Here is a 24134-nt window from a genome sequence, read left to right on the forward strand (position 1 = left end):
ATCATAGTCGTTTATTGATTGACTTTGTACATTGAGCTAGCGGGGTGATTTACAATATAGCCAAGCTAATATACAACACAGCAGACACAATTATATATTTGAAGTATGAAAAGTATTGATATTTTGATTTGAGAATCAACTTTAGAGCATGACGAGCTGGAATCAGAAGTATCGATTTTTCAGTATGGATCAGCACATCACGAGCGTGCTCATCTTAACGCCTTTGCTTGTCGTGACGTCTGTTCCAAGGAACCGTGTGGGTGGATGTCAGAGGCAGGAGTGGTGGGACGTTGACGAGAGCTGTTCACTAACATTTTTTTAACTTCTTTTCGGATGAGAAGAAAAGGTTTGAGGCGGCAGCAGCTCAGGCCGTCCAGAAACCGGTGGTCGGGGAGGCCGTAGGCTTGAATTGGCAGCCTACCCCAGGGCAGCTGTAGCTACAGATGTGCATTACCATCACCATTCATTCACTGAGGAGTGAATGAATGATGGCTTCACTTCATTGTGAAGCTTTGGGTGCCTTAAAAAGCACTACATAACATCTAATCCATTAGTGCGAATGCATACCAACAGCCAATCAGGATGCAGAAGTCAATGGGCGGTGCAGACAGAAGAGAGAGAATAAAAGAGAAAGAGAAACTGCTACCTCGTGCTAAAGCACGGAACACTCAACTTAATGCAGTTCTTAAAGGGCCAGGTGATCCTGTAACAGCATTCATACGCTGTAAAAAAAAAAAAAAAAGACAAAGCACTAAAATTGCACAACAAAAGTCTGCGAAACACCAAGTCTGTGAAAGGGGAAACGCGATGGAGCGAGGGAACACCGCATTAGCTTGACAATATTGTAAATAACCTCACTACCTCAATTATACTTGAAATAAATCAATAAATTCTTGATGCTATGACTTGAAATACTGCACAGTATAGTGACCCCTGCTCTAATGTGTTCCCTTTGGCAAGCTAGCTGTGCGTCATGCATAAACAAGAAACGTCAGTTCAAGCAAATAGTGCCTTGCAGAACTCTCTGCTGAAAGTACGCTTGCGTCTGCCTCCATGTTGCTTCACGATCCCATGTGGCGTCTGCCAAGGCTCCTTCATAAAAACCTAAGTTTTAAAGCTGCATCCCGCCCTGCCAGGTTGTGTATACTGCCATGTTAACAGGGGGGCATCAATAGATGTGAGGGGAAGGGGGCAGCTGCACAGCATGTTGTGTAAACAAGGAGTGACAGAGGAGGAGAGGGTCCATCAACAAGCATGGCTGCCAGTTAACAGCGAGCACTGTTGCATGGAACATGTTGACCATGTCTGGTATTCACCTCACTCTGAACTCACTCAGTTTTTTTGTTTTTTTCAATTAAGGTAATTAAGATTTAGTTGTCAGGTGCGAGGAGGATTTTCCGCTCGGAGGGATTGCGCCGCCTTTCTTGCCAGCTGCATCTTCATCCTCCTTCATCCTCCTGCGTGCATGTGTGTTAAATTAAAGGAGAGCTCTTATCTCAGCGTAGATTCCCAGCACACTTACTACGTTTGGCTCATTATATGCCCCCCTCGCACCTCCCTCCCTACCTGCCTCTCCTTCCCTCTGCTCAACAGCTGCGTGGTGGACGAGATGGATTTTTCGGGCATGGAGCTGGACGACGCGCTGAGGAAGTTCCAGGCCCACATTCGTGTCCAGGGAGAGGCGCAGAAGGTGGAACGTCTCATTGAGGCCTTCAGGTAATTTGGTCATCACACGTTGGAGTTCCATTCCTACGACGGAGATGTAAGTTGAGTTTTACAAGTCCCACCTTATACCTAAATTAACCCTTGAGGTGCCAGAGTTTTGACATGACAATTGTTGGAGATGAAGTTCTCCACAACCTACTAAAGGTCAAAGGACCACTTGGCCAATTTCACCTCCCCCTTACGTGTTCGTTAATCTCCATTTATGAGAAGGAAAGAAGACTCACACACCAGATTAGATTTACAGAAAGTAGTGAAAATCAAGACAGACAGAATCACTTCACAGCTACGGAGCTCCGGACTGATTCTCTTGCCATGTATGCCTTCCGCCTCCTCTCCGAAGGAAGACCAACAGGTCCCGATCAATGGTCCCATTTTATAATTGTTTTGGTCAGACCATTGGCACCAGTCTCTCCAAAGTGAACTTCCTCCCGGATTCCTTGACGAAGTACGGTGACACCAGCAGGTGATAGTTGGGTGTGTTTTGACTACATTCTATGGCGTATCTGCTGTTGACCCTGGCTGGTGAAAGCTGTTTGTATACTACAGCATGTGTGAGCACCAGTTACATTTTTATCAACAATAATTCAATCAATAGACATCAATGTCTACTTAGGAAATACATTTTTGTCTACACTATTTCAAAAGGTTGCAGCTTAAAAATGTTTAGCGATAAAGACATACTGTACATGACAAACATCAGTATGACCCAAACTTTGTGATGGGAGTAAATTGACTCATCTTATGACGTCTCCACCATACCAGCTCATCAAAATGTCTGATCCACTGTAATACTCTTCCTCGTCTCTCAAGCAAACCCAGCCATCATCATCATCATCATTTACAGCAGGATCTTGAACACCACTGCTGCCTCAAGGGTGATGATTCCTGCCATTATTACATAGATAGACATAAAGTATCTGTCTATCATCCAGGTCATTGTATTCTCAGGTCTTATCTATTAGAGAGGAGTCTCCCATGGATTGTACCGCGTGTGCTGCGTATGCTAAGTTAGCCTGGACATTGTCACGCTCGGTGTGACGCTGTGGTCTGTGTTTTCCTTTATTTCCTTAGTTCCTGTTCTACGCGCTTATTATGGTATGCCTTTCTGTTTTTTGTTATTTGTTAAGTGCAGCCATTTTGCGCCGCTTTGGCAGTGTGCAACATCTGGCTGCAGTTAAGAACCATGTGGAGTCTTAAGCCCAGCCAAGCCTGTCAGTGCTGCATGCCTTGAGTTGTCAGTATTTTCTGCTCCTCAGTCTTAGTTATCTAATCCCTCCAGTGCTTACCTTACACAGTGCTTACCTTTCACACAGCCTTTTTGCTCTGTCGCCTTGTGTGTCCATTGTGACTACCTGCACCTGCTCGTAGCTAATGACCTGCACTTCCACTTGCCTCTGCCTCCTAGGATCACGACCACGCGCCACCGTGACACACGCAACCAATGAGATACGTGGTCCCTCCAAAACGTGTAAACCCCTCACATTTCTACAAATGTTGGATTATTTTACGGGACTAAAGAAACAACACTTTGATACAATGTAAAGCAGTCAGTGTCACTAAACCGCCCCCTTAAAATAACCTCACACACAGGAATGAGTGTCTAAACCACAGACAACGGAAGTCAGTAAACTCCAAAGTGAAAACATTTTGTGTGTCTACTGGGGGTTTCAGACGATCCCGTGTCCCGCGAAATTAAAACATGACAAGATTTGTCATTCAGAAAAAAGAAGTATCGTTGGCACAAGGCCAGGGATCATGATGATGAATGAATGAATCACGCAATAAATGAAAATGAACTGGATCATTTTGCCAGTCAGGTGCCTGCGTGTCTGTTTTCCTCGTCTCAGAGAGTTCACTCTGGGCATTGGTTTTGTAAACGGAGTGAGCCCTTTTGTCAGTCATTCGGTGGGTGGAGGCGGGGCCGCTAGCATACACACAGACAGGGAGGAGAACTTTTCACTCTATGATGTGGGACGTGCCGGGGTGTGACGCTAACCTAATGGAACATTACTGACACCTACTGGCCAGAATACTACATAAAACTTTGCTTTCTATTTTTTGTGACCAATAATACTCCATAGTCAATCACAAAACAGCGATCATTTAGTAATTCATTTTTCAAAACCGTGATATAGCGAGGGAGCGATAATCCAAACCCCATGCGTGTCTTAACGACATTGGGAGCTGGGTGACCTATTAAACTCAGATAAGACTGAAGTCATAGTCCTTGGTTCCCAGCAGCTCAGAGACAAGTTTGCAAATGATATTACTGCCCACAGTACAGGCAGGAACCTTGGTGTCATCTTCCATCAGGACCTTTCCTTCACTTCCCAAATACGACAAGTGTCGAAAACAACATTCTTCCATTGAGCAAACATAAAGAAAATCAGAACATTCCTGCCACAACCAGATGCAGAAGCTTTTGTTTCTCAAATCGTGGGGTTGGGGGCACGGTGAACTGTCAGGGGGTGCTGAGAGGCAGGGAGGATTTTCAATATTAGTGCAGACCTGCCAACATGTATGAATTTGTGGTACTCAGCATGCAATCTGACTTTTGAATACGCTTGTTTGCTTCACTGCTCTCCATTTTGTTGCATTTGGATGCTTTCAGTCTGTCCAGTACAGATAAATAAATAGATGTTATCAGTTTCTCAGTAGTGTTTCAAATGGGGGGGGGGGAGAAAACATTTCTGTCCCCAAGTGGGGCCATGACAGAAAACAATTGAGAATCAGTGGATTCTGGTAACTCTCTGTGAATAGGTTGCCCTAAGAAATACTGCCACAGCAGTCTTAACCGCAACCAGAGGAACAGATCACATCTCACCCGTATTAGCCTCACTGCACTGGTTGCCTGTCAAAATTAGAGTTGAGTGTAAAATTCCCCTTGTGGCATCTAAAGCGCTACACGGTCAGGCACCAGTATATCTTCAAGAGCTCCTAGAACCCTGTCTGCCCAGGAGAACACCCAGCTCCCACAATTTACAATGACTTGCCACTCCTAGAATGGGAGTATTTTGTATTTAGTTATCAGGCTCTTCTGTTGTGGAACCATCTCCCCGACTCAATCCAGGGGGCAGACACCCTCGCCCTATTTAAAAGTCACGTCTTTGCTAAAGCATCTAGTTAGAAGTGAGGCCTGATATGCTGATACAGTACTGTATGTATCACTGACACTCCTCTATGCTCCTTGGACTAAGACTAAGGCTTCTGGCCTGACCTACCATCTATCTACCATCTGTCCCTCTACTCTAGTTTTATATCCTAACCCAAACGGTGGAGACAGACGGTCGCCCCACAGAGCCTGGGTTCTGTTCAAGGTTTCTTTCCTGCTTGCTCATGTGGGGTTTCAGGTGCTTTTCTGTTTGTCGTTTGTGAAAGTCATAACTGCTGCTGGGATTTGTCGCTACATCGATACATGGAATTGAAGTGAATTAATTGAACCACGGCACTGCGAGGGACGACTGTATCTACAGCAGGGGTCACCAACGGTAGCCCCCCACGACCACATGAGGTGCCCCAAGCCTGCTTTTCATTCAGGTGTTCAGTCAATAATGAAAGAACAGTAGAAAGAAATGCCTTGTGAAATACAACATGTGAGTTGTGGACACCAGCATTTTGTTCATGTTCTGGTAAAACAAGTATATTCGCTTTGTTTGGGTTTAAAATAAGCACTGAAAATAAATGTTAGAAAAATGAGTAGCTCTTGGCCATTTTCATTTTGTAAAAGTAGCTCTCACAAGGAAAAACCTTGGTGACCCCTGATCTATAGTATAATGTCTTGGTTGGTCTGATGTTTCAGTACGTGGCCCTCGGTGGAAAACAATGGAAGGCTGTACTATTAAAATGCACAGCGAGTCATATAAGCACGCCAAGACAAAATATTAGCATCCCAAAGTGTTCTTTCCCTACACTCACAAATCTTCCAGCTGGCAAAATAAACATTAGTTGAATCTGTCTGGCATCTCCGGATGAACGATCACATGTCACTGTCGCCCGAGGTGCACGACAAGGAGGTAAAGAGCACGGGCAGAGACCTTGGCGAGCGGCAATGCCCAGGCCTCGGCGTGTTAGAGGAGAGGAGGCGTGAGAGCAGACAAAAACCGACGGGGAATGAAAAGGGCAGAAAAACAAAAGAGGGTGGAGGGTTTATAAATAACCAGCGTTACGTAACGTCCACTCGCGCTCCGTGTCGCACCCTCGTTCCTTCGCAGCCCCCTGCCGGGCTCGGATGCGTCTCCAAAAACACACAGGGGCAGGAATGTGCGTGTGTGTTTGGGGGGAGGGGGGTCGTCACATGTCCAAAAATCAGTGGCAAGCGGCAGTCTCTCTACGCTGCTGCATGAGTCCACATATCCACTCCACATTTGCATTTTTTATCTGGCATCCTAAAAAGGCTTCCTCACTCTGCAGCTGCAAATATTGAGGTGTTCACAAGGTGACGTCACGGCTACTTAGAAACGCTCACGTACGCAAAACAGCCAAGCTCAGTTGTAATATACGTGCACCGTGTAATCCAAAGTCATTAGTGGGTGTATTTGCTATACTGTGAGCCTCACGTCCCACAGAGACATTACACCCCAATCACGAAGCTCAGTGGGCCTGTAAAACGGTGCCTCAACCTCCTGTGTGAAAATGATGAACTATTACACCTCACGCACACACACACACTCCTCATATGCAGTTGTGGTGTTTTATTGATGCTCCACGCAGGCCGTGTTCATACTTTATGCATTTGAGTGAAATAATCCCTCTCCGATGGATGCACACACTGTAGCTCCAGCTTCAGTACGAGGTGCTTATTTCAGTAAGACATTTCCCTATTTTTCATTTATTCTGTCCGGGCGCTTACATAAAAGGTTTGGCAGCTTAACTGCAGCTGAGGACTCTGCACACTTCATCACTGGATGGGGAGTCAACAAAAACAAACAAAATAGGGATGAGGTGAAAGGAGCTGTGCAGAAAATAAACACCTTCTTTATTGCACCACCCTGATGCGTGGTGCGTTCAATCCTGTGCGACATAAGGGAGAGGTTTCATGTCCAACACATTCACATGAAGTCAACTTAAAGCCATAACTCTAAATCACTTCACAAGACCAGATTTCAACAAGACTTTTAAGAAAAGCACAATGACAAAATATAAAATACGACAATGCATTGCAGTCTTCTAACATAATTTCTACAACGTTACACTCTGTGTGTATGCTAGCGGCCCCGCCTCCACCCACCTACACAAAGACACTGTATGAGTGACAAAAGGACTCACTCCGTTCATGTATGGAAGAAACGCGCCGAGGTGCTGTAAGCAATGCCCAGAGTGAACTCTCTTGCCGCCTGTTTGGAGGAGAGAGACGAGGAAAGCAGACTCGCATGCACACGGAAATGTTCATTTTCATTTATTGTGTGATTAACTTATGTGCATGTCTCAGATCAAGGGTACCCTTTGCTGTCTTCAACTTCACTTGAGTAGTATTTGAAGTTGTTGTTCTAACAATGTGTACTATCCCTATCACTCTGACGTTTATAGAGTGAGGAAGCTTACCAAACCATAAATTAAGCCTGTTCATGTTTTTATTTTGCGCTAGCACAGCTATGTTGTAAAAAAGTGTCTATATTTGGACATTGAAATGTTACATGTAAAGCATGTCTACTTTTGTTGTGAAATTAACAATATTTTCTCTGATCATTTTTTCATGACTTCTACTTAGAATTAAAGAATGATGTCTGAAATTGGTTTCTAATGTATTTTATTAAAATATTCTCAGTATAACAAGAAATAACTGTTGTGTAATCATTAGTGAAAAGTACATCACCTTCGTGTCCTCCTGCCGATGAAAGTTTTGAAGAACATAATTCCATGGAAAAACAAACCCCATGATGATTACAATGGTATATATTCATGGAATAATTACTCAACTCTGCAACTAAAGTGATTTTTTGTGTATAAAAGAGTAAAATAAGATTATTTGAACAAAAGTCTAACACCGAGTGGACACCGAGTTATGTACTTTACATTTAAGAAAGAGTGAACTTGGGAGGGTTGCTATGGGAAATGGACGATGTCTCCAGCTCTGGTATGTTGGGTGTGTGTTTTGCAATGTTTGAAGTTTGTGTTGATAATATTATCAAGGTCTATCCACCAGTTTGAATTTTTAAATGTAACACTTGGGTACCCTTGATCTGAGCCATGCACTTATTTATGTATCATTCCAGGCCTCGTGTCCATGAGACATTTTCTTTCTGAATGAGAAATCTTCACGTTTTAACCTTGCTCGATCTATTAAATGTACATTTATTCTTCCATCTCTCCTTGCTCCCTGACAGCCAGCGCTACTGTATGTGCAACCCCGACGTGGTGCAGCAGTTCCACAACCCGGACACCATCTTCATCCTGGCTTTCGCCATCATCCTGCTCAACACGGACATGTACAGCCCCAACATCAAGCCCGACCGCAAGATGATGTTGGAGGACTTCATACGCAACCTCCGAGGTACACAGGAAAAAACTCTCAGGTGGTATAACATCTTGATGACATGCCGGCCTTGACCTGTGCTGCGTTCAGGTGTAAACTAGAGATGCATGATATCTTTTTTGGCACTTTCTGTTTCTCAAGACCCATATGATACCGATAACCGATAATGCTTTTCTGTCTACTGTATAAATGTAGATGTAAGTGTAGGTTGTACACACCTGGAGGTACGAAGGACTGGAACAAGTTAGGATTTGACCAACTGTACAGGTTGATTTGCCCTAATGAAATATCACGACATTACTGCTACCACATTACTACTATCAGGAGAACCAGAGTGTAGGGAGGACTGAGCCACATGGTGTGGCCCAGCAAGGTGCACTGTAGTCGGGCACACGCTCCGAGCAGCCGGTGTGATGCCACAGAGGTCTCTGGCAAACCTTTTGCACTTCAAACGCTGTGGCACAACAAGCCGCAGGCATCGTAGCGATGCCAGCATTTCAGCTGGCTGGTAAGGTTTTTTGTGTGCTGTGTTTTTGTTTTTGTTTTCCCCTCATCGCAGAGCATTTGATACAACCAGCACACAAAATGTCCTCTCCTCAGGGGAGCTCCGGGGAAGTTACGACAGGCCGTTCATGTCACAGGCAGGAGAAAAAAGGAGCAATTGATTTGCTCACCTGCACAGTACAGCTAATCTCGCCTCATTAGAGTGTTTTTTTCAATGATTGTTTATCAGAGCTATTTTTAATGTTGTCACATTTATCAGTACGATATCATAATTCCATATGGACCCGATAATGATCATGCATCCCTGTTGTAAAAGTTAACCTCACACTCCCGTGATCTTGTGGCATTGTTAAATGCAGATGGGGAAGACGTTACAAGACGAATAGGGACCAGGCAAGGAGTAGTGGTGTTTGTCCATACACAACCACCCTTATTTGGCAAAGCTTTTTGCAGCTACCGTATGTTTATTGTCAAACTTCTTTCTTCTTTTGATAATGCAGAGACAGTATTCTGTTTATGTTCCCCCATGCAGTTCCAAACCTGCATGTCATCAAAGCTTTGCATTGTTATAATCAGCTTCATTTGGAGGCTAATGCTAATTTAGGCACCGGGTTTTGACCTGTGTGCATCAAACAAGCGTCTACTGTCCATCATCAGCTACAAAGTGCAGTATTCTGTGGTCTATCCGAGGTTGTCGGAAGCCGGCTCAGTCGTCTTTAGGTGACGTCATGGATTGGTCTGTACCAGACGGAAACCTGAGTAAAAGTACAGCCCTATGCAATGTCATATAGTCATGGAAAAATGATTGGACCACCCTTGTTTGTTTCTTCAGTTGATTGATTGCTACAACTAAAGGTACATTTGTTGGGACAAATAGAATAACAAATATAGCTCATAATAAGAGCTGATATCTAGCAACATCCATGCTTTTCTTGATAATAAGTTCTTACATGAATAGCTATAGCATTGTACTGCCAAAAAATGAAACTCTTATGAGCTATTTTTGTTGTTCAAGCAAAGGTAAGAAGAAAGTGAAGAAACAAGGGTGCTGTAATCATTTTTCCATGAACTGACACATGCAAACCAGTGCAAAGTTTAAAGGACACTCGAGCACTTAAAAAAAACAAATCATACACATGCTTTGTCTTTTTTTTCCATCCAAGGCGTTGACGATGGGGCGGACATCCCTCGCGACATGGTGGTGGGCATCTACGAGAGAATACAGATGAGAGAGCTGCGCTCCAACGAGGACCATGTCACCTACGTCTCCAAGGTGGAGCAGTCCATTGTCGGCATGAAAACGGTGAGACCAAATTGTTGTTGTTGTTGTTTCCCGTACATTTACAGTCATCCCTAAATGCAGTGCGCATTTTCAAAAATGAATGAATGAATAAATGATACGGCCTATTATGAGTCAAAACATATGCATATGTAAGCAAATTGTACGTATTCTTCAAATTAAGCATGCTCAGCAGTGTGGAGAGTGCCAGTGACTGCCGTGAGTTGTGGCTGACAGCAGCTCCTGTGTGAAAGTTCACTGCACCATTGCAGTAGTATTTTACTACTCTGGCCACTAGATGTCAGGAACGTGACATAGATGGGAGACTAGCTGCCAAATATCCTGTCAATGCTAACGTGTGAGTCTATGTAATAGATAGATACTTTATTGATCTCCAAGAAAAATTCACGTGTCCAGCAGCTGTGTTATAAAAGTGACTATAGCAGTGTTACTTCATGTGTAGAGGGCTCTAATAATGCTAACCATACTTAGGAGGTCTCAGCCAGATTTGCTATGCTCTAACTATGAAAATATTCCATTAATGAATAAGGATTCCTACTTTGCAGAAATTCACTTAACACGGTCGGTCTGGGACCAATTATCCGGGATAAACAAGAGACGACCGTATTTATCAATTATGACTGCCACAAATGTATTTTCTGCTACCTGTCCGCCCTCACTCATCAACTGTGGTGTGAATAAAGTGACTTCATGACTTCATGATGACATTATTCCCATCATGTTTTGACTCATAACATTGTAACTTTTTGCTGCCTAATTTTCCAAAAATGAAAACTTTTACACTAAGTCCCCAACTAACGAACACAATTGGTTCCAGACGACCGTTCTTATGTTGAATCGTTCTTAAGTAGGGGAAAAGGTAATATTACCAATGATATAGGTACTACATGTACTACTATTCCCAAAATAGCCCGCATTAAGTGAAATCCGTGAAGTAGCCAACTTTATGTGTTTGCAATGATTGTACATGTTTAAGGCTGTAAAAGCCCTCACCATACACTTGATACACTTTTCTCAGACACGCATGAACTTTTGATCACATTTCTCTTGTTTAAACACTCAAAGTTCACATTTTATTTGAGTTTTAATGATCAACCTACTAGGTTGGACACAGGAAATGAAGTGACTCACATGTATTTCACTCCTCTGCCTCTTCGTCCTGACGCCGTTTGGCTGTATTGTAGCGTTTTTGTGTTCTTGTTAAAACATATTGTTCCTGTCGTCGTGTTTTCCTCCTCCTCGTCCTCCACGAACCAAAGGTCGATTTATTCCGTAATGGCGCCCCACAGCTGCGTAACTTCTGCCTTCCTTCAGCATGTCTCCAAGTCCAACTTTTTGTGTGATAGCACTAAAATTGCACCCAAAAGATCCTCTAAAAAGCAAGTCCACGAAAGGTGAACCACGATGGAACAAGGGAACACTAGATTTGTTTTGCTTTTTGTGTTTTTTACTCACATTTTGCAAATGCAAGCCACCACTGCTACTCCGTATGGAACTTTTCTATTTGTGAGTCATTTCTTGTACAGCACCCATCAGGCTATGCTGTAGTCAAGTTCGCAATGAGGATTAATCACAAGTGGCTCTACACACATACGCACACACACACACACAAACACACACACACTTGCTCCATGCCAAGTGAGTCATTATTCAAGTCCTTATCACCATCACCTAGCCTAAGTAGTGTTAGCGGAGCACATTTGTTATCCATTAAAAGGCAATGAGCACCTCGGCTCGTGACGCTCGTTAAGCAGCACTGTTTCTCACTCGTTTGAGGTGGGAAGTCATATTCTTCAAGCTTTTGTGTTGACGCACAGAGAGTGTCTTTTTCCTACACATGAATGTGCTCATGATGATTGTTTCTTTCCGTACTTCCAGGAATATGTCCTTGGTCAGCTTTTATGCCTTTTATGTTACCTACAGAGAAAAGCTAGGTTGAATGCGCTGTGTTCTCTACAGCATGCCGACACTTCCACACAGGGCTTAATCACCCTCCATCCATGCAGCTTTCCACTTTTCATGTTTCGTATATTTCACAATTCCAGACCAAAAAAAGTTAATCTCGTTGACTTTCTCAGTGACATTGAGACTCTTGATTGCTGCCGTCTTAACCCCCCCCAGTATTTTTGCCCTGTGCTCGTGAGTGTGTCAGTGATGGATGGGCAGTCAGAGGATGACAGAAGGAGCCCAAAACACACAAATAAGGCAGGAGAAGATGAATATTGTGAAAGAAAGTTTATCTTACAAGAGCAAATATCTCAGTAGAAGAGCAACATGATTGGGACAGAGGACAACTAACACTGCCGATGGAGCAAAGAAGCAATTGAGATTCGCAAAGGTGCCAATAGGACCATAAACCAGGACGAGAGGGTGTTGCACTCTCTCACACCTGGGATGTGGTCCAAAAGAAGTCGCCCTGCCGTCACTGACAGGAAGACAGCGACAACACCCATATGAATCAGCTGACATGACACTTGACAGGAACATCACATGAGCACTCAGAGGAAGGTACAAAACAACGAGCCAACTTGCTCTGTAAAAACAACTCTTTAGAGTGTAAGTTGGAATAAGCGGAGACAAATGGAGTCAAAATGTTAGTCCAGCAGTCTTGTGTGGCCTGAATGTGTCCTGCTCTCTGTCTGCAGGTTCTGTCGGTGCCTCACAGAAGACTGGTGTGCTGCAGTCGTCTCTTTGAGGTGACGGACGTCAACAAGGCCCAGAAGCAGGCGGCGCACCAGCGAGAAGTGTTCCTCTTCAACGATCTCATTGTGGTATATAACTTTTAACGTTCCACGTCGACAGATGACAGTTTAAACCTCCCCTTGCGTCAAGTGCAGGCGTTGAGCGTTAAAACTGCTTATTTTCCTGCGGAACCTCCATCAGCTGCTTTTAGCTCAGGCATCTCTGTTTCTCACGTTCCTTCTCATAAAGTGGAGCGGCAAAGATCTGCCACCCTTCCCTAATGAGGAGCAGCTGGAAGGTGCAGCAGTAAAAGTGTCTGACTCGGGCGTACAGCGCAAATCAAAGGCTTCATGTTGGGCATAATTATGGTTGTCATGAGAAGTCATGTTGGGGGTTATCTCGCCAGACCACTTCAGCAGCCATCGTTATGTAAAATGCTGATGTCACTCTTCAGAGATACAGCCAGGCCACAAGTTGTGTGTCCCCTTTAATTGGTGGCTGCAGGAGAAGAGGTTAAAAGGCACAATTGGAGCAGAATTCATTCCACAGTCAGGGAAATGTCACCAGGAAGTCAGTTTCATAGAAAAAGGAAGCTTGTTCAGCATGAAACTAGGGATTGATCGGCCACCGATCAGTAGCGGACAATTTCCGTAAAAAACACGTGACCTCATGGGGCTCTTTTGATGACTGCACCTGGTTCAGACATTTCTTAACACCATAAAATTTATATATATTTTTTTTGCTGCCATTTTAAAGTAAAACATGACATAAATCACAGTGTTAAAAGTAGCATTCACAGTATAAAACATTCTCATGCATTTTGATCCATCCATTGTCTAGCGCAGTGCGGGTGGCCAGAGCCAATGCCAGCTGGCCACATTTGGCCCATATCTTCCTGGTGAGACACCAAAACTCGATTTTTATTGGATAATGCAGGTGCCTGGGCGGGTCATTGAGAGGTGAAGAAGTAAACTTCCCTTCTTTGATCAAATAGTCAGCTAGCTAATTGTGCAAACCCTTTTGACCAAGAAGAAAGAAAGATTGGGAATTTGGTGCAAAACCCTTCAGCAAAAGAAGTCGCATTAATGGTAAGAAGTATTTGATTTATTCTTGGTTAGCATCAGTATAAGAAGAATACACTCAGACACTTATTAAACAATGTTCTCTTGCTTCATTGCGGATCACATTTCGCAGACTCGCTGTTTCCTGGATTTTTTAGTGCAATTTTAATGCTACGTTGTATGAATGCTGTTACAGGCCGAGCCTGGCCCTTTAAAAAGAACTGTATTGGGGAAAGTTGAGTGTTGTAGTTCTGTGCTTTAGCTCGAGGTGGCGATGTCTCTTTATTCTCTCTCTCTTCTGTCTGCACCCCCCATTGCCCTGATTGGCTGTAGGCCATTGTCAGTCAATCTCCTTCATGCCGTCTCTTGTGGTGGCCATGACTTGCAAACTAGATAACTGTGTGAGCTGCTTGCTAAGCGCCAATACTGTAAACAATAGAAGAAGCAGAAGAAGCTAACCGTGTGACTCTGAACGCTGTATGCTTGCACGCTTTCTCCCCGACTAAACCCACAATGTCAACGAAACGTTCTGCACCCAAAAGGCAGAGGAAGCCAACCATCACGCAAAAAGTTGGACTTGTGGACCTGCTGAAGGAAAGCAAAGTTCCGCAGCTGCAGGGCACCATTACAGAATAAATGAATAAAAGAATCTTTGGTTCATGCGAGGATGAGGAGTAAAATACGACGACAGGAGCAGTATGTTTTATCCAGGATACAAAAACGCTACAGTACAGCCAAACGAGAGGAGTGAAATACGTGTGAGTCACTCAATCATTTCTTGTGTCCAACCTAGTAGGTTGATCATTAAAGTCAATCATTGCAAACAAATAAAGTTGGCTACTTTGCAGATTTCACTTATTGCAGGCTATTTTGGGAACCTATCCGGGATAAATGGGTGAAGAATGTATTCTAAAATTGTTGGTCTTGCTTTAAAAAAAGCACACGTTTTGTTGTATTCACTGTAAAAAAAAATATGATCTGGAAATGCATTTTCAAATACTCTATGTGCCTTTCATGGCTCTCTGAGCCAAAAAGCTTCCCAATCCCTGGCCAAGCTTCCGGTCTTCCAACTCCAAATGTGACTTTTTGCCACAGTGACATTTTGTTTCTAAAACAAACAAGCAATACGGTTAGTTTGGAGCTCGTTTATGTCCCACAGGGAAGTGGATAACATGTTCATGGGGTACGTACTAACTTTTTCAAGTGTCACTGAACAATTTTGCTCTCCAGTTGTCATTCTACTCATGATGTCTTGTCCTCCAAACACCTTTTATGTATGCTTGCTTAATGAACTGGAAGCCTTATGATGGTCACGCTATCACGGGGTCTCCTAGCTGGCCAGATGGTGTTGGGTTGCTCACCAATATTTGCTTCTACTCTTAGTAGTTTATTTATTTTATGACATATATATATAGGTTAATGAAGTAGTGTACAATTGAAATGTTGCCAGTTATAAATAAAAGACAAATAGTTGACATAGTGATGAAAGTGATGAAACACCCCTGCAACCTCTGCACTCTATTTATTCAATTTTAAGTTTTTATTTTATAAAGGTACAGTATTTATTCATCTATTATTTTATTCTGTTAATTTTGTGATCTCGTAAAAAAAGGAATGATTGAACAGTTTATTTTCCCATGTATTGGTATTACTCCAAAACATGCATCAAATGAAATTCAGGTTTGTGTCAAATCCTACAAAAATCCTTTCACACAAATGAAGCCCTGAAAAAAAACAATTCACCCAAACGTTTATTTTTAATAATTATCAGAAATAAATTGCAAAATGTACAGGTAGTGCATGTGATTGGTACCTGTATCGGCCAATCTCAGTCCTGGATGATCGGTTTTGGAATCGGCAGCTAAAAGCCAGATAGGAGCATCCTTACATGATGCTTTGCTCCTGTCGAGTGCATGCTGAAACCTCAAGAAAGCAAATATCCCCCAAAGAGCTGCTAAATCATAGCTTGATCCCACTAAATGACCTGAACTAAACAGAATGTGTCCTTCAGATACTGAAGCTTTGTCCAAAGAAGAAGAGTTCAGCAGCCTACACGTTCTGCAAAGCCCTGGGCCTTCTCGGCATGCAGTTCCACTTGTTTGACAACGAATGTGAGTCACCGGGTCGGAACCTCGACACCGCTAAAGAATGCAATGAAAAGAGGAGATGAAAAGCACTTTTCACTTTTTCTGTTCTTCTCTCGTCAGACTACCCTCACGGCATCACCATCCTCTCGCCGTTTGGCTCCGACAAGAAGCAGGTGCTGAACTTCTGCGCCCAAAGTGCGGAGGAGCTGCTCAAGTTCGTAGAAGACCTGAAGGAGTCCATCGCAGAGGTGTCAGAGATGGAGCAGATACGCATCGAGTGTGAGTCCAAAAACTTGTCCGGTGCATCTGGAAAGTGTTCACTCTTTTCCCCACATTTTGTTATGTTACAGGCTTATTCCAAAATGTTGTCATTTGTCATGTTTCTCCTCAAATTTCGGCACACAACACTCTATCCCACCTCATCTTGCAGCAGGACATCCATCCTGAGCACACAGGCAAGATCACACAGGCAAGCAGTTGCTTCACAACAACTTCTTTTGGACATCTGTAGAGAGATGTGAAAATGGCTGCTTTCATGGCGTTTGGGAGATGCTGCAAAAAAGAACTAGCCAAAGATAGGAGTGCCAAGCTTGTGGCATCATATTCCTAAAGACTTGACCTTGCAATTGTTTCTAAAGGCGTATCAACAAAGTACTGAGCAAAAGGATGTGAATACTTTTCATTTTAAATACATTTGGAAACATTTTTTAAAAATGGTGCTGGGTGTAGAATTTTGGGGAAAACATAACAAAAGCAAAGCAAAGCATAGCACTCTGAATACTTTTCTGGATGCACTGCACAGTCGTTTCTCGCTACATCGTGGTTCAAACATTGTACCCTCAGCCTATCGCAGTTTTTCAAAGGTGTGCCAAGCTTGTGGCATCATGTTCAAAAACACATGAGGCTGGAAAAGGCTGCCAAAGTTGTATCAACAAAGTAGCAAGCAAAGGCTGTGAATACTTATGCTCATGCGATTTCTTAGTTTTTCATTTTTAATACATTACCAAACATTTTAAAAAAATGCTTTGTATTGTGTCATTGTGGGGTGTTGTGTGTAGAATTTTGAGGCAAGCCCGGTATCGTAAAAACAATCCAACAAAAGAACATTACAAAGTCGTGGTGATTAGAGGTGACGTGCAATTACCATCGAGTGTGGAGTTTAATCAACAGGATAACGGCGATTTGCGTTCCAGCGTTGGAGGCGACGGCAAGCGCGGTTGCATGTCGATGCCTGCTCTCAGCCGTGTCGCCTTCATTTGCCGGCATCGCGAAAATGATGATGATGATGGCGGCAGCGGTGCGTGTCTTGCTCTCTCTACAGGGGAGCTGGAGAAGCAGCAGGGGTCCAAGACACACTCGATAAACAATGGCACACAACTGGAGCTGCGCAGCAAACATGGCGGCACGTCAGGTAGAAGCAAAGTCGATTGGCATATACTGTAGCTAAAGTGGTGGGAAAAAGTGTTTCGCCCCTTCCTGATTCCTTATTTGTTTGCATGTTTGTCACAATTAAATGTTTCACATCATCAAACAAATGTAAATATTATATACAACTGCAATCAAACGTTTGCCATAACTTGCAATGAGTCTCTTCCAGCGCTGGGGAGGAATTTAGCAGAATTGTTGTCATTCAGCCACATTGGAGGCTTTTCCTTTCTAAGGTCATGCCACAGCATCTCAATAGGATTCAGGTCAGGACTTGGACTAGACCACTCCAAAGTCTTCAGCCATTCAGAGGTGGACTTGCTGGTGTGTTTTGGATCATTGTCCTGCTGCAGAACCCAAGTTGCTTTCAGCTTGAGGTCACCAACATTCTCCTTCAGCAGAATTCATGCTTCCATTTATCACAGCAAGTCTTCCAGTCCTGAAGACCATCACACTACCACCACCACATTTTACTGTTGCTATGATGTTCTTTGTTTGAAATGCCAGATGTAATGCGACACACACTTTCCAAAAAGTTCAACTTTTGAGAATTTTCCCAAAGGTCTTGGGGATCATCAAGATGTTTTTGAGCCTTCATGTTGTTTTTGTTCAGCAGTGGTTTTGGTCTTGGAACTCTGCCATGCAGGCCGTTGTTGCCCAGTGTCTTTCTTACGATGGAGTCATGAACACTGACCTTAACTGAGGCAAGTGAGGCCTGCACTTCTTTGGATGTTGTCATGGGGTCTTTTATGACCTCTCGGATGAGTCGTCACTTTGCTCTTGGAGTCATTTTGGTTGGCCGGCCACTCCTGGGAAGGTTCACCACTGTTCCATGTTTTGGCCATTTGTGGATAATGGCTCTCACTGTGGTTGGCTGGAGTCCCAAAATTTAGAAATTGCTTTATAAAAACCTTTTCCACACTGATAGATCTCAATTCATCTCAGTTAAGTTATATTTTAATGGGGGGGCAATCACTTTTTCACACAGGACCATGTAGCTTTGGATGTTTGTTCTCCCTTCATAGTAAAAAGTTTGATTTAAAAAGTGCATCAAGAGTTGAGTTGTGTTGTCGTTGACTAATATTTACATTTGCTTGATGATGTGAAACGTTGAAGTGTGACAAACATGCAAACAAATAAGGAATCAGGAAGGGGGCAAACACTTTTCCCCACCACTGTACTGTATACAAGGCGTGTTCATAAAACATTTGTGTCTTTTCTAGCAGGGATCCAGGAAGGAGAGGACATAAGTGGACACAATGCAGTAGAGGTAAGTGCTTAGTGACAAGGCCATGCCCTGCTACTGCAGGTAAGTGTGCACACTAGCCTAGTGAAGCTGAAGTAGAGTAGGAAACGTCAGCAAAACAAAAACAGCGATGCCCCCTTTAACGGTCATTCAAGGTGGAATCATCACCCATGTCCATCCCAAAAATACCCAGGGGTGCTTCTTGTGCAAACAGAAGACATCAAGCTGGACTGTGTCACCCAGGAGGATGATGACCTTCTCCCCCATCTGCTCTACGGAAGTGCGCCCCCTGGAGGGAGAGTGTCCAAGCACGCAGCCACTCAGAACTGCTTACGGCTTCATTAGTTACTGAATTGAAACTACGAGGGAGAGAATATATTGCTTTTATTAGTGCAATTCCAACCACTCGGAAGACCCCCCCCCCCACACCCCCCACACCCCCCACTGACACCTCAGGTCAGCATTGGTGGTTGAGCTTCAAACGCGAGGCTGCAGTAAATGTCAACGGCTGGTGGGAATCAAACGTTAGCTGTCAAACCGCATTCGTCTCGGAGGTGGGGGGGTGCAGCTCTTCAGGCATGTCTCCGCCCATCCAGGCGTCCATCCATCTGCAGTAAGAAGGAAGTTCTGGTGCAAAGTTCCCAAACTGCTGCCTGATGAAGATCTGATTGGATGAGACAAGCAGTGATGGACAGCGAGCCTCCTCAAGCGTATACGCCGTCTTTAAAACCACAAGCATAACACCCGACTGGTTCCAGGCCCCCCAGGCATGTTGGGTGGGATGCGGAGTACAATCAGGATTTGCTGGTAGATGAGAAGAGCGTAGCGATGTGACGTTTGCAATGTAACTTATTGTGCTTGTCTGATCACCTCCTCTTTTTTGTATGTCCTGGTAACCCCAACCCCTCCCCCCAAGTGTCCCCGTAGCGCCACACAGTGGTTTGGAAGGGCGATACAGGTGCCCTCAGTGTCCCCTTTGGAACCACCGGGCTCACCCTACCTCTTCACACACACGCAATCCCCATTAGTGTCCCCCTCCTCACCCTGATCCCAAATGGATGCTCCTCTTCCCAGCACTTGGAGAACAACACAACATGTGTGTGGGTGCGTGCATTTGCGTGTGTGTGTGTTATGGCTTCACTACCACCTTCACCCCCACCCCACACCCCCAAAATATGAATAAGAGGGCTTGAGGTATCGTAGAGGAGGAACCAGTTTGATAACATTTGATGCTGTTCTCTTGGCTGTTTTCTAAACTAGGTGTCAATTCACAACAGGCTTCAGACGTACCAGCTCAGCACGAGTCCCGAGAGCGTGGCCCTTCTTAACCATCGGGGGGAGCTGCTCTTCCACCCTGGGCTAACCCAGGGCCCGGCGGCGCCTCCACCTCAACATCTACAGCTGCGCTCAGCGGCCAGCACCCCCGCCCACCGGCCGTACCCCCAGCCGCCGCCATTGCCGCATCCGCCGCCGGCCGCCAGCATGGCCGAGACGCTCATCCGGTGTCAGCAGATCGTCAAGGTCATCATGCTGGACAACAGCGGCCACGCCCGCATTGAGGCCTTCCTCAGCCACGCGCCCGCCCACCCGCATCCGCATCCGCACCCCCACCACCACCACCACCACCACCACCACCAGCATTACCAGCTCAGCCAGTCAGCCATGTCGACGCCGCTTCGCTCGCCTGACAACTCACACGGCGGCGGTGATGGCCACCGGCCCCCACTCCCCCCACCGCCGCCGCCGTACAACCACCCGCACCAGTACATCCCCCCAGACCCCCGCCTCGGTCTACATCGGACCCCGAGTGGCTCTCGGAGCATGGTGTAAATAGAAGGTACGTTATGTACATACTAATGTCACACTTCTATGCTTCTGTTTAGGAAAGTAGGCTTAGATTCAAACGTATTTAGGATTTTACTTGACCACACGTGGATTTTCTAAACACGTTTTTAGGACTTTTTGCCAGTTTTAACTCTCGCTTACTAAAAGTCAATGCAAACCAGGACACGGGAGAAGATAATATCACCATCCTCCATCCTCCCTCCCTTCCTTCCATCCTTCCTTCCTCCTTTCCTCCTCATCAATGACTCTTGTGCCAAAAATATCAACAAAAAAAGCCTCCAGTGAAATAAAAAGAAAGCTTCACCGTTGCTTGGGCTACAGAAGAGAAGAACCATTTTCCTTCCTCAAGGGTGAGATGTATTTAGGAGCAATGGATGGCCAACTCTTGGCTGCCATGCAAATGCAGGAGAAGAAAAAGCTCTCCGACATCCTCGCAGAGGAGGAACTTTCATCAAGCGGAGACTTACTGTGGCCGCCACGTTTGGCTTGCTTTTCCTCTCAAGCTCTTTTTGTCTTTTTTTTCTTTGCCATCCACTTTTGTCTGTGTGTTGTCTTCCTCAATCTGCAGCCATGCTTCGCTGTTTAGTCTGACATTTATCCCAAAAGCTAGCAAAAATATCAATAAACAACAGCTTGTAGTGGCAGCTGATAAAAACAGACACATATCTGTGTAAATATCACAGGCTTGCTTTATTTAGCCTCTGAATATTCACATGACCTTCACTCCCGCCCCCGAAAAGCAGCTTCCAGGCCCGACTAGTCAGCTTAATGACAGTTTGACGTGGCTAGTGATGATGTCATGATTATTCCAGTCAATTTGCATAACTCACCCCCCCAAAACTAGCTGCCAGACCTGACTAGTCAACTCAAATGACTAGAAATGATGTACTGATTGTTTCAGTCAATTTGCACAGAAGGTTTGGACACACCCGTCCTCCACCAATCACATCCAGGTCATATAAAATAACAAGTTAAAGTCGAAAATGCACCCCTGACAAAAGCTAATAGCAAAGGCTAATAGATGTGATTTCTTTGTACTTATTGGTGTGATCAACATTACAATATGAAGTTTGCATGTTTATCCCACAGTATGTTTTTGTGCATGATTGAATTAAGTGTGAGTACAGGAAGGGGAAATGAAGGCTGCACATGAAGCCACTTGAAACAAAAGATATTATTCTAAGCCCCCCCAGTCAAACAAACACACTGACAGTAGGATGCACAGTGGCCACTGTCTGCTTCTTTAACCTCTCCCATCCACCGCCTTTTTGCTTTTCTTGGGAGATGCTTTACGTGTGCGTGTGTGTGTGTGCGTGCGTGTGTGTGTGTGTGCGTGCGTGCAAGGGACGTTAGCACGGCAACCAATGTAGCATTTTGGGAGTCCCACGAGTGGCTGACTTTCACATACAGGACTCTGACCAAAGGGCTGTCCCATACAAGTGCACTGCTTCATGAATGACTCCAAAATATTCGGGAATTTAGATTGAAAGAAAAAAGTCCACCCACATTAAGGATAGGCAAGTGGGAAAGGGAGTGTGAGAGAAATGAGCCATCACTTCCCACATTCCAGTTCCACCCTTTGACCTGCCTCTGCAGTATATCAACATGCTATTAAATATGATTCAAGCCCATCCAGCGCTACGTTGTGTTGTTTGAAGCACCATTCTTGCAGGCCGTAACACCACAAAGCACTTTTATTCTAGGGCTGGGCGACATATCCATTTGATTAATATGTCCATATTTACTTGAAGCATGATATCCAACACAACCATGTCATTCATAGCCATAGAGACTGTGTGTGAGCTTCTGCCCCGCCCCCCTCCTTCCATGCAGGAGGAGGGGTGAAGCAGAAGCCCGGCGGTCCAGTCTTTGACAAAAATGGAGGACGTGACATCATCTGTGGTGAAGAATTAGAATATGGATATTCAACCTAAATATATCAGGGTAAATATGGATATTCAACCTAAATAAATCAAGATAAGTATGGATATTCAACCTAAATTTATCAGGATAAGTATGGATATTCAACCTAAATATATCAGGATAAGTATGGATATTAAACCTAAATAAATCAACATAAGTATGGATATTCAACCTAAATATATCAGGGTAAATATGGATATTCAACCTAAATAAATCAAGATAAGTATGGATATTCAACCTAAATTTATCAGGATAAGTATGGATATTCAACCTAAATATATCAGGATAAGTATGGATATTCAACCTAAATAAATCAAGATAAGTATGGATATTCAACCTAAATATATCAGGGTAAATATGGATATTCAACCTAAATAAATCAAGATAAGTATGGATATTCAACCTAAATATATCAGGGTAAATATGGATATTCAACCTAAATATATCAGGGTAAATATGGATATTCAACCTAAATATATCAGGGTAAATATGGATATTCAACCTAAATATATCAGGGTAAATATGGATATTCAACCTAAATTTATCAGGATAAGTATGGATATTCAACCTAAATAAATCAAGATAAGTATGGATATTCAACCTAAATATATCAGAGTAAATATGGATATTCAACCTAAATATATCAGGGTAAATATGGATATTCAACCTAAATATATCAGAGTAAATATGGATATTCAACCTAAATATATCAGGATAAGTATGGATATTCAACCTAAATATATCAGGGTAAATATGGATATTCAACCTAAATATATCAGGGTAATTATGGATATTCAACCTAAATATATCAGGGTAAATATGGATATTCAACCTAAATTTATCAGGATAAGTATGGATATTCAACCTAAATAAATCAAGATAAGTATGGATATTCAACCTAAATATATCAGGGTAAATATGGATATTCAACCTAAATATATCAGGGTAAATATGGATATTCAACTTAAATTTATCAGGATAAGTATGGATATTCAACCTAAATATATCAGAGTAAATATGGATATTCAACCTAAATATATCAGGGTAATTATGGATATTCAACCTAAATATATCAGGGTAAATATGGATATTCAACCTAAATTTATCAGGATAAGTATGGATATTCAACCTAAATAAATCAAGATAAGTATGGATATTTAACCTAAATATATCAGGGTAAATATGGATATTCAACCTAAATATATCAGGGTAAATATGGATATTCAACTTAAATTTATCAGGATAAGTATGGATATTCAACCTATATATATCAGTAAATATGGATATTCAACCTAAATATATCAGGGTAAATATGGATATTCAACCTAAATTTATCAGGATAAGTATGGATATTCAACCTAAATATATCAGGGTAAATATGGATATTCAACCTAAATATGTCAGGGTAATTATGGATATTCAACCTAAATATATCAGGGTAAATATGGATATTCAACCTAAATTTATCAGGATAAGTATGGATATTCAACCTAAATAAATCAAGATAAGTTTGGATATTCAACCTAAATATATCAGGATAAGTATGGATATTCAACCTAAATATATCAGGGTAAATATGGATATTCAACATAAATATATCAAGATAAGTATGGATATTCAACCTAAATATATCAGGATAAGTATGAATATTCAACCTAAATAAATCAAGATAAGTTTGGATATTCAACCTAAATATATCAGGATAAGTATGGATATTCAACCTAAATAAATCAGGGTAAATATGGATATTCAACCTAAATTTATCAGGATAAGTATGGATATTCAACCTAAATTTATCAGGATAAGTATGGATATTCAACTTAAATATATCAGGATAAGTATGGATATTCAACCTAAATATATC

At 43.1% G+C, this 24134-nt stretch overlaps 1 protein-coding gene across 4 annotated transcripts in view; it reads left to right on the forward strand.

Annotated features, from left to right (window-relative positions):
* Positions 1-22425, forward strand: part of iqsec3a (IQ motif and Sec7 domain ArfGEF 3a) — a 67017-nt gene extending 44592 nt beyond the window's left edge. Inside the window, exons 6-14 of one of the 4 annotated variants that reach the window (XM_054800260.1) lie at positions 1594-1716; positions 8049-8215; positions 9865-10004; positions 12647-12772; positions 15756-15855; positions 15952-16110; positions 17153-17242; positions 18483-18526; positions 19763-22425. In XM_054800260.1, the coding sequence (XP_054656235.1) occupies positions 1594-1716; positions 8049-8215; positions 9865-10004; positions 12647-12772; positions 15756-15855; positions 15952-16110; positions 17153-17242; positions 18483-18526; positions 19763-20332 (1519 nt within the window). In that variant the 3' untranslated portion in view covers positions 20333-22425. Of the gene's footprint in view, positions 1-1593; positions 1717-8048; positions 8216-9864; positions 10005-12646; positions 12773-15755; positions 15856-15951; positions 16111-17152; positions 17243-18479; positions 18527-19762 lie in introns of all 4 variants that reach the window. The other 3 variants (XM_054800259.1, XM_054800261.1, XM_054800262.1) reach the window with 3 other exon arrangements.
* Positions 22426-24134: the final 1709 nt, after the last annotated feature.

The sequence above is a fragment of the Dunckerocampus dactyliophorus genome, chromosome 15 (genome assembly GCF_027744805.1).
Source record: "Dunckerocampus dactyliophorus isolate RoL2022-P2 chromosome 15, RoL_Ddac_1.1, whole genome shotgun sequence".
NCBI lineage: Eukaryota > Metazoa > Chordata > Actinopteri > Syngnathiformes > Syngnathidae > Dunckerocampus > Dunckerocampus dactyliophorus.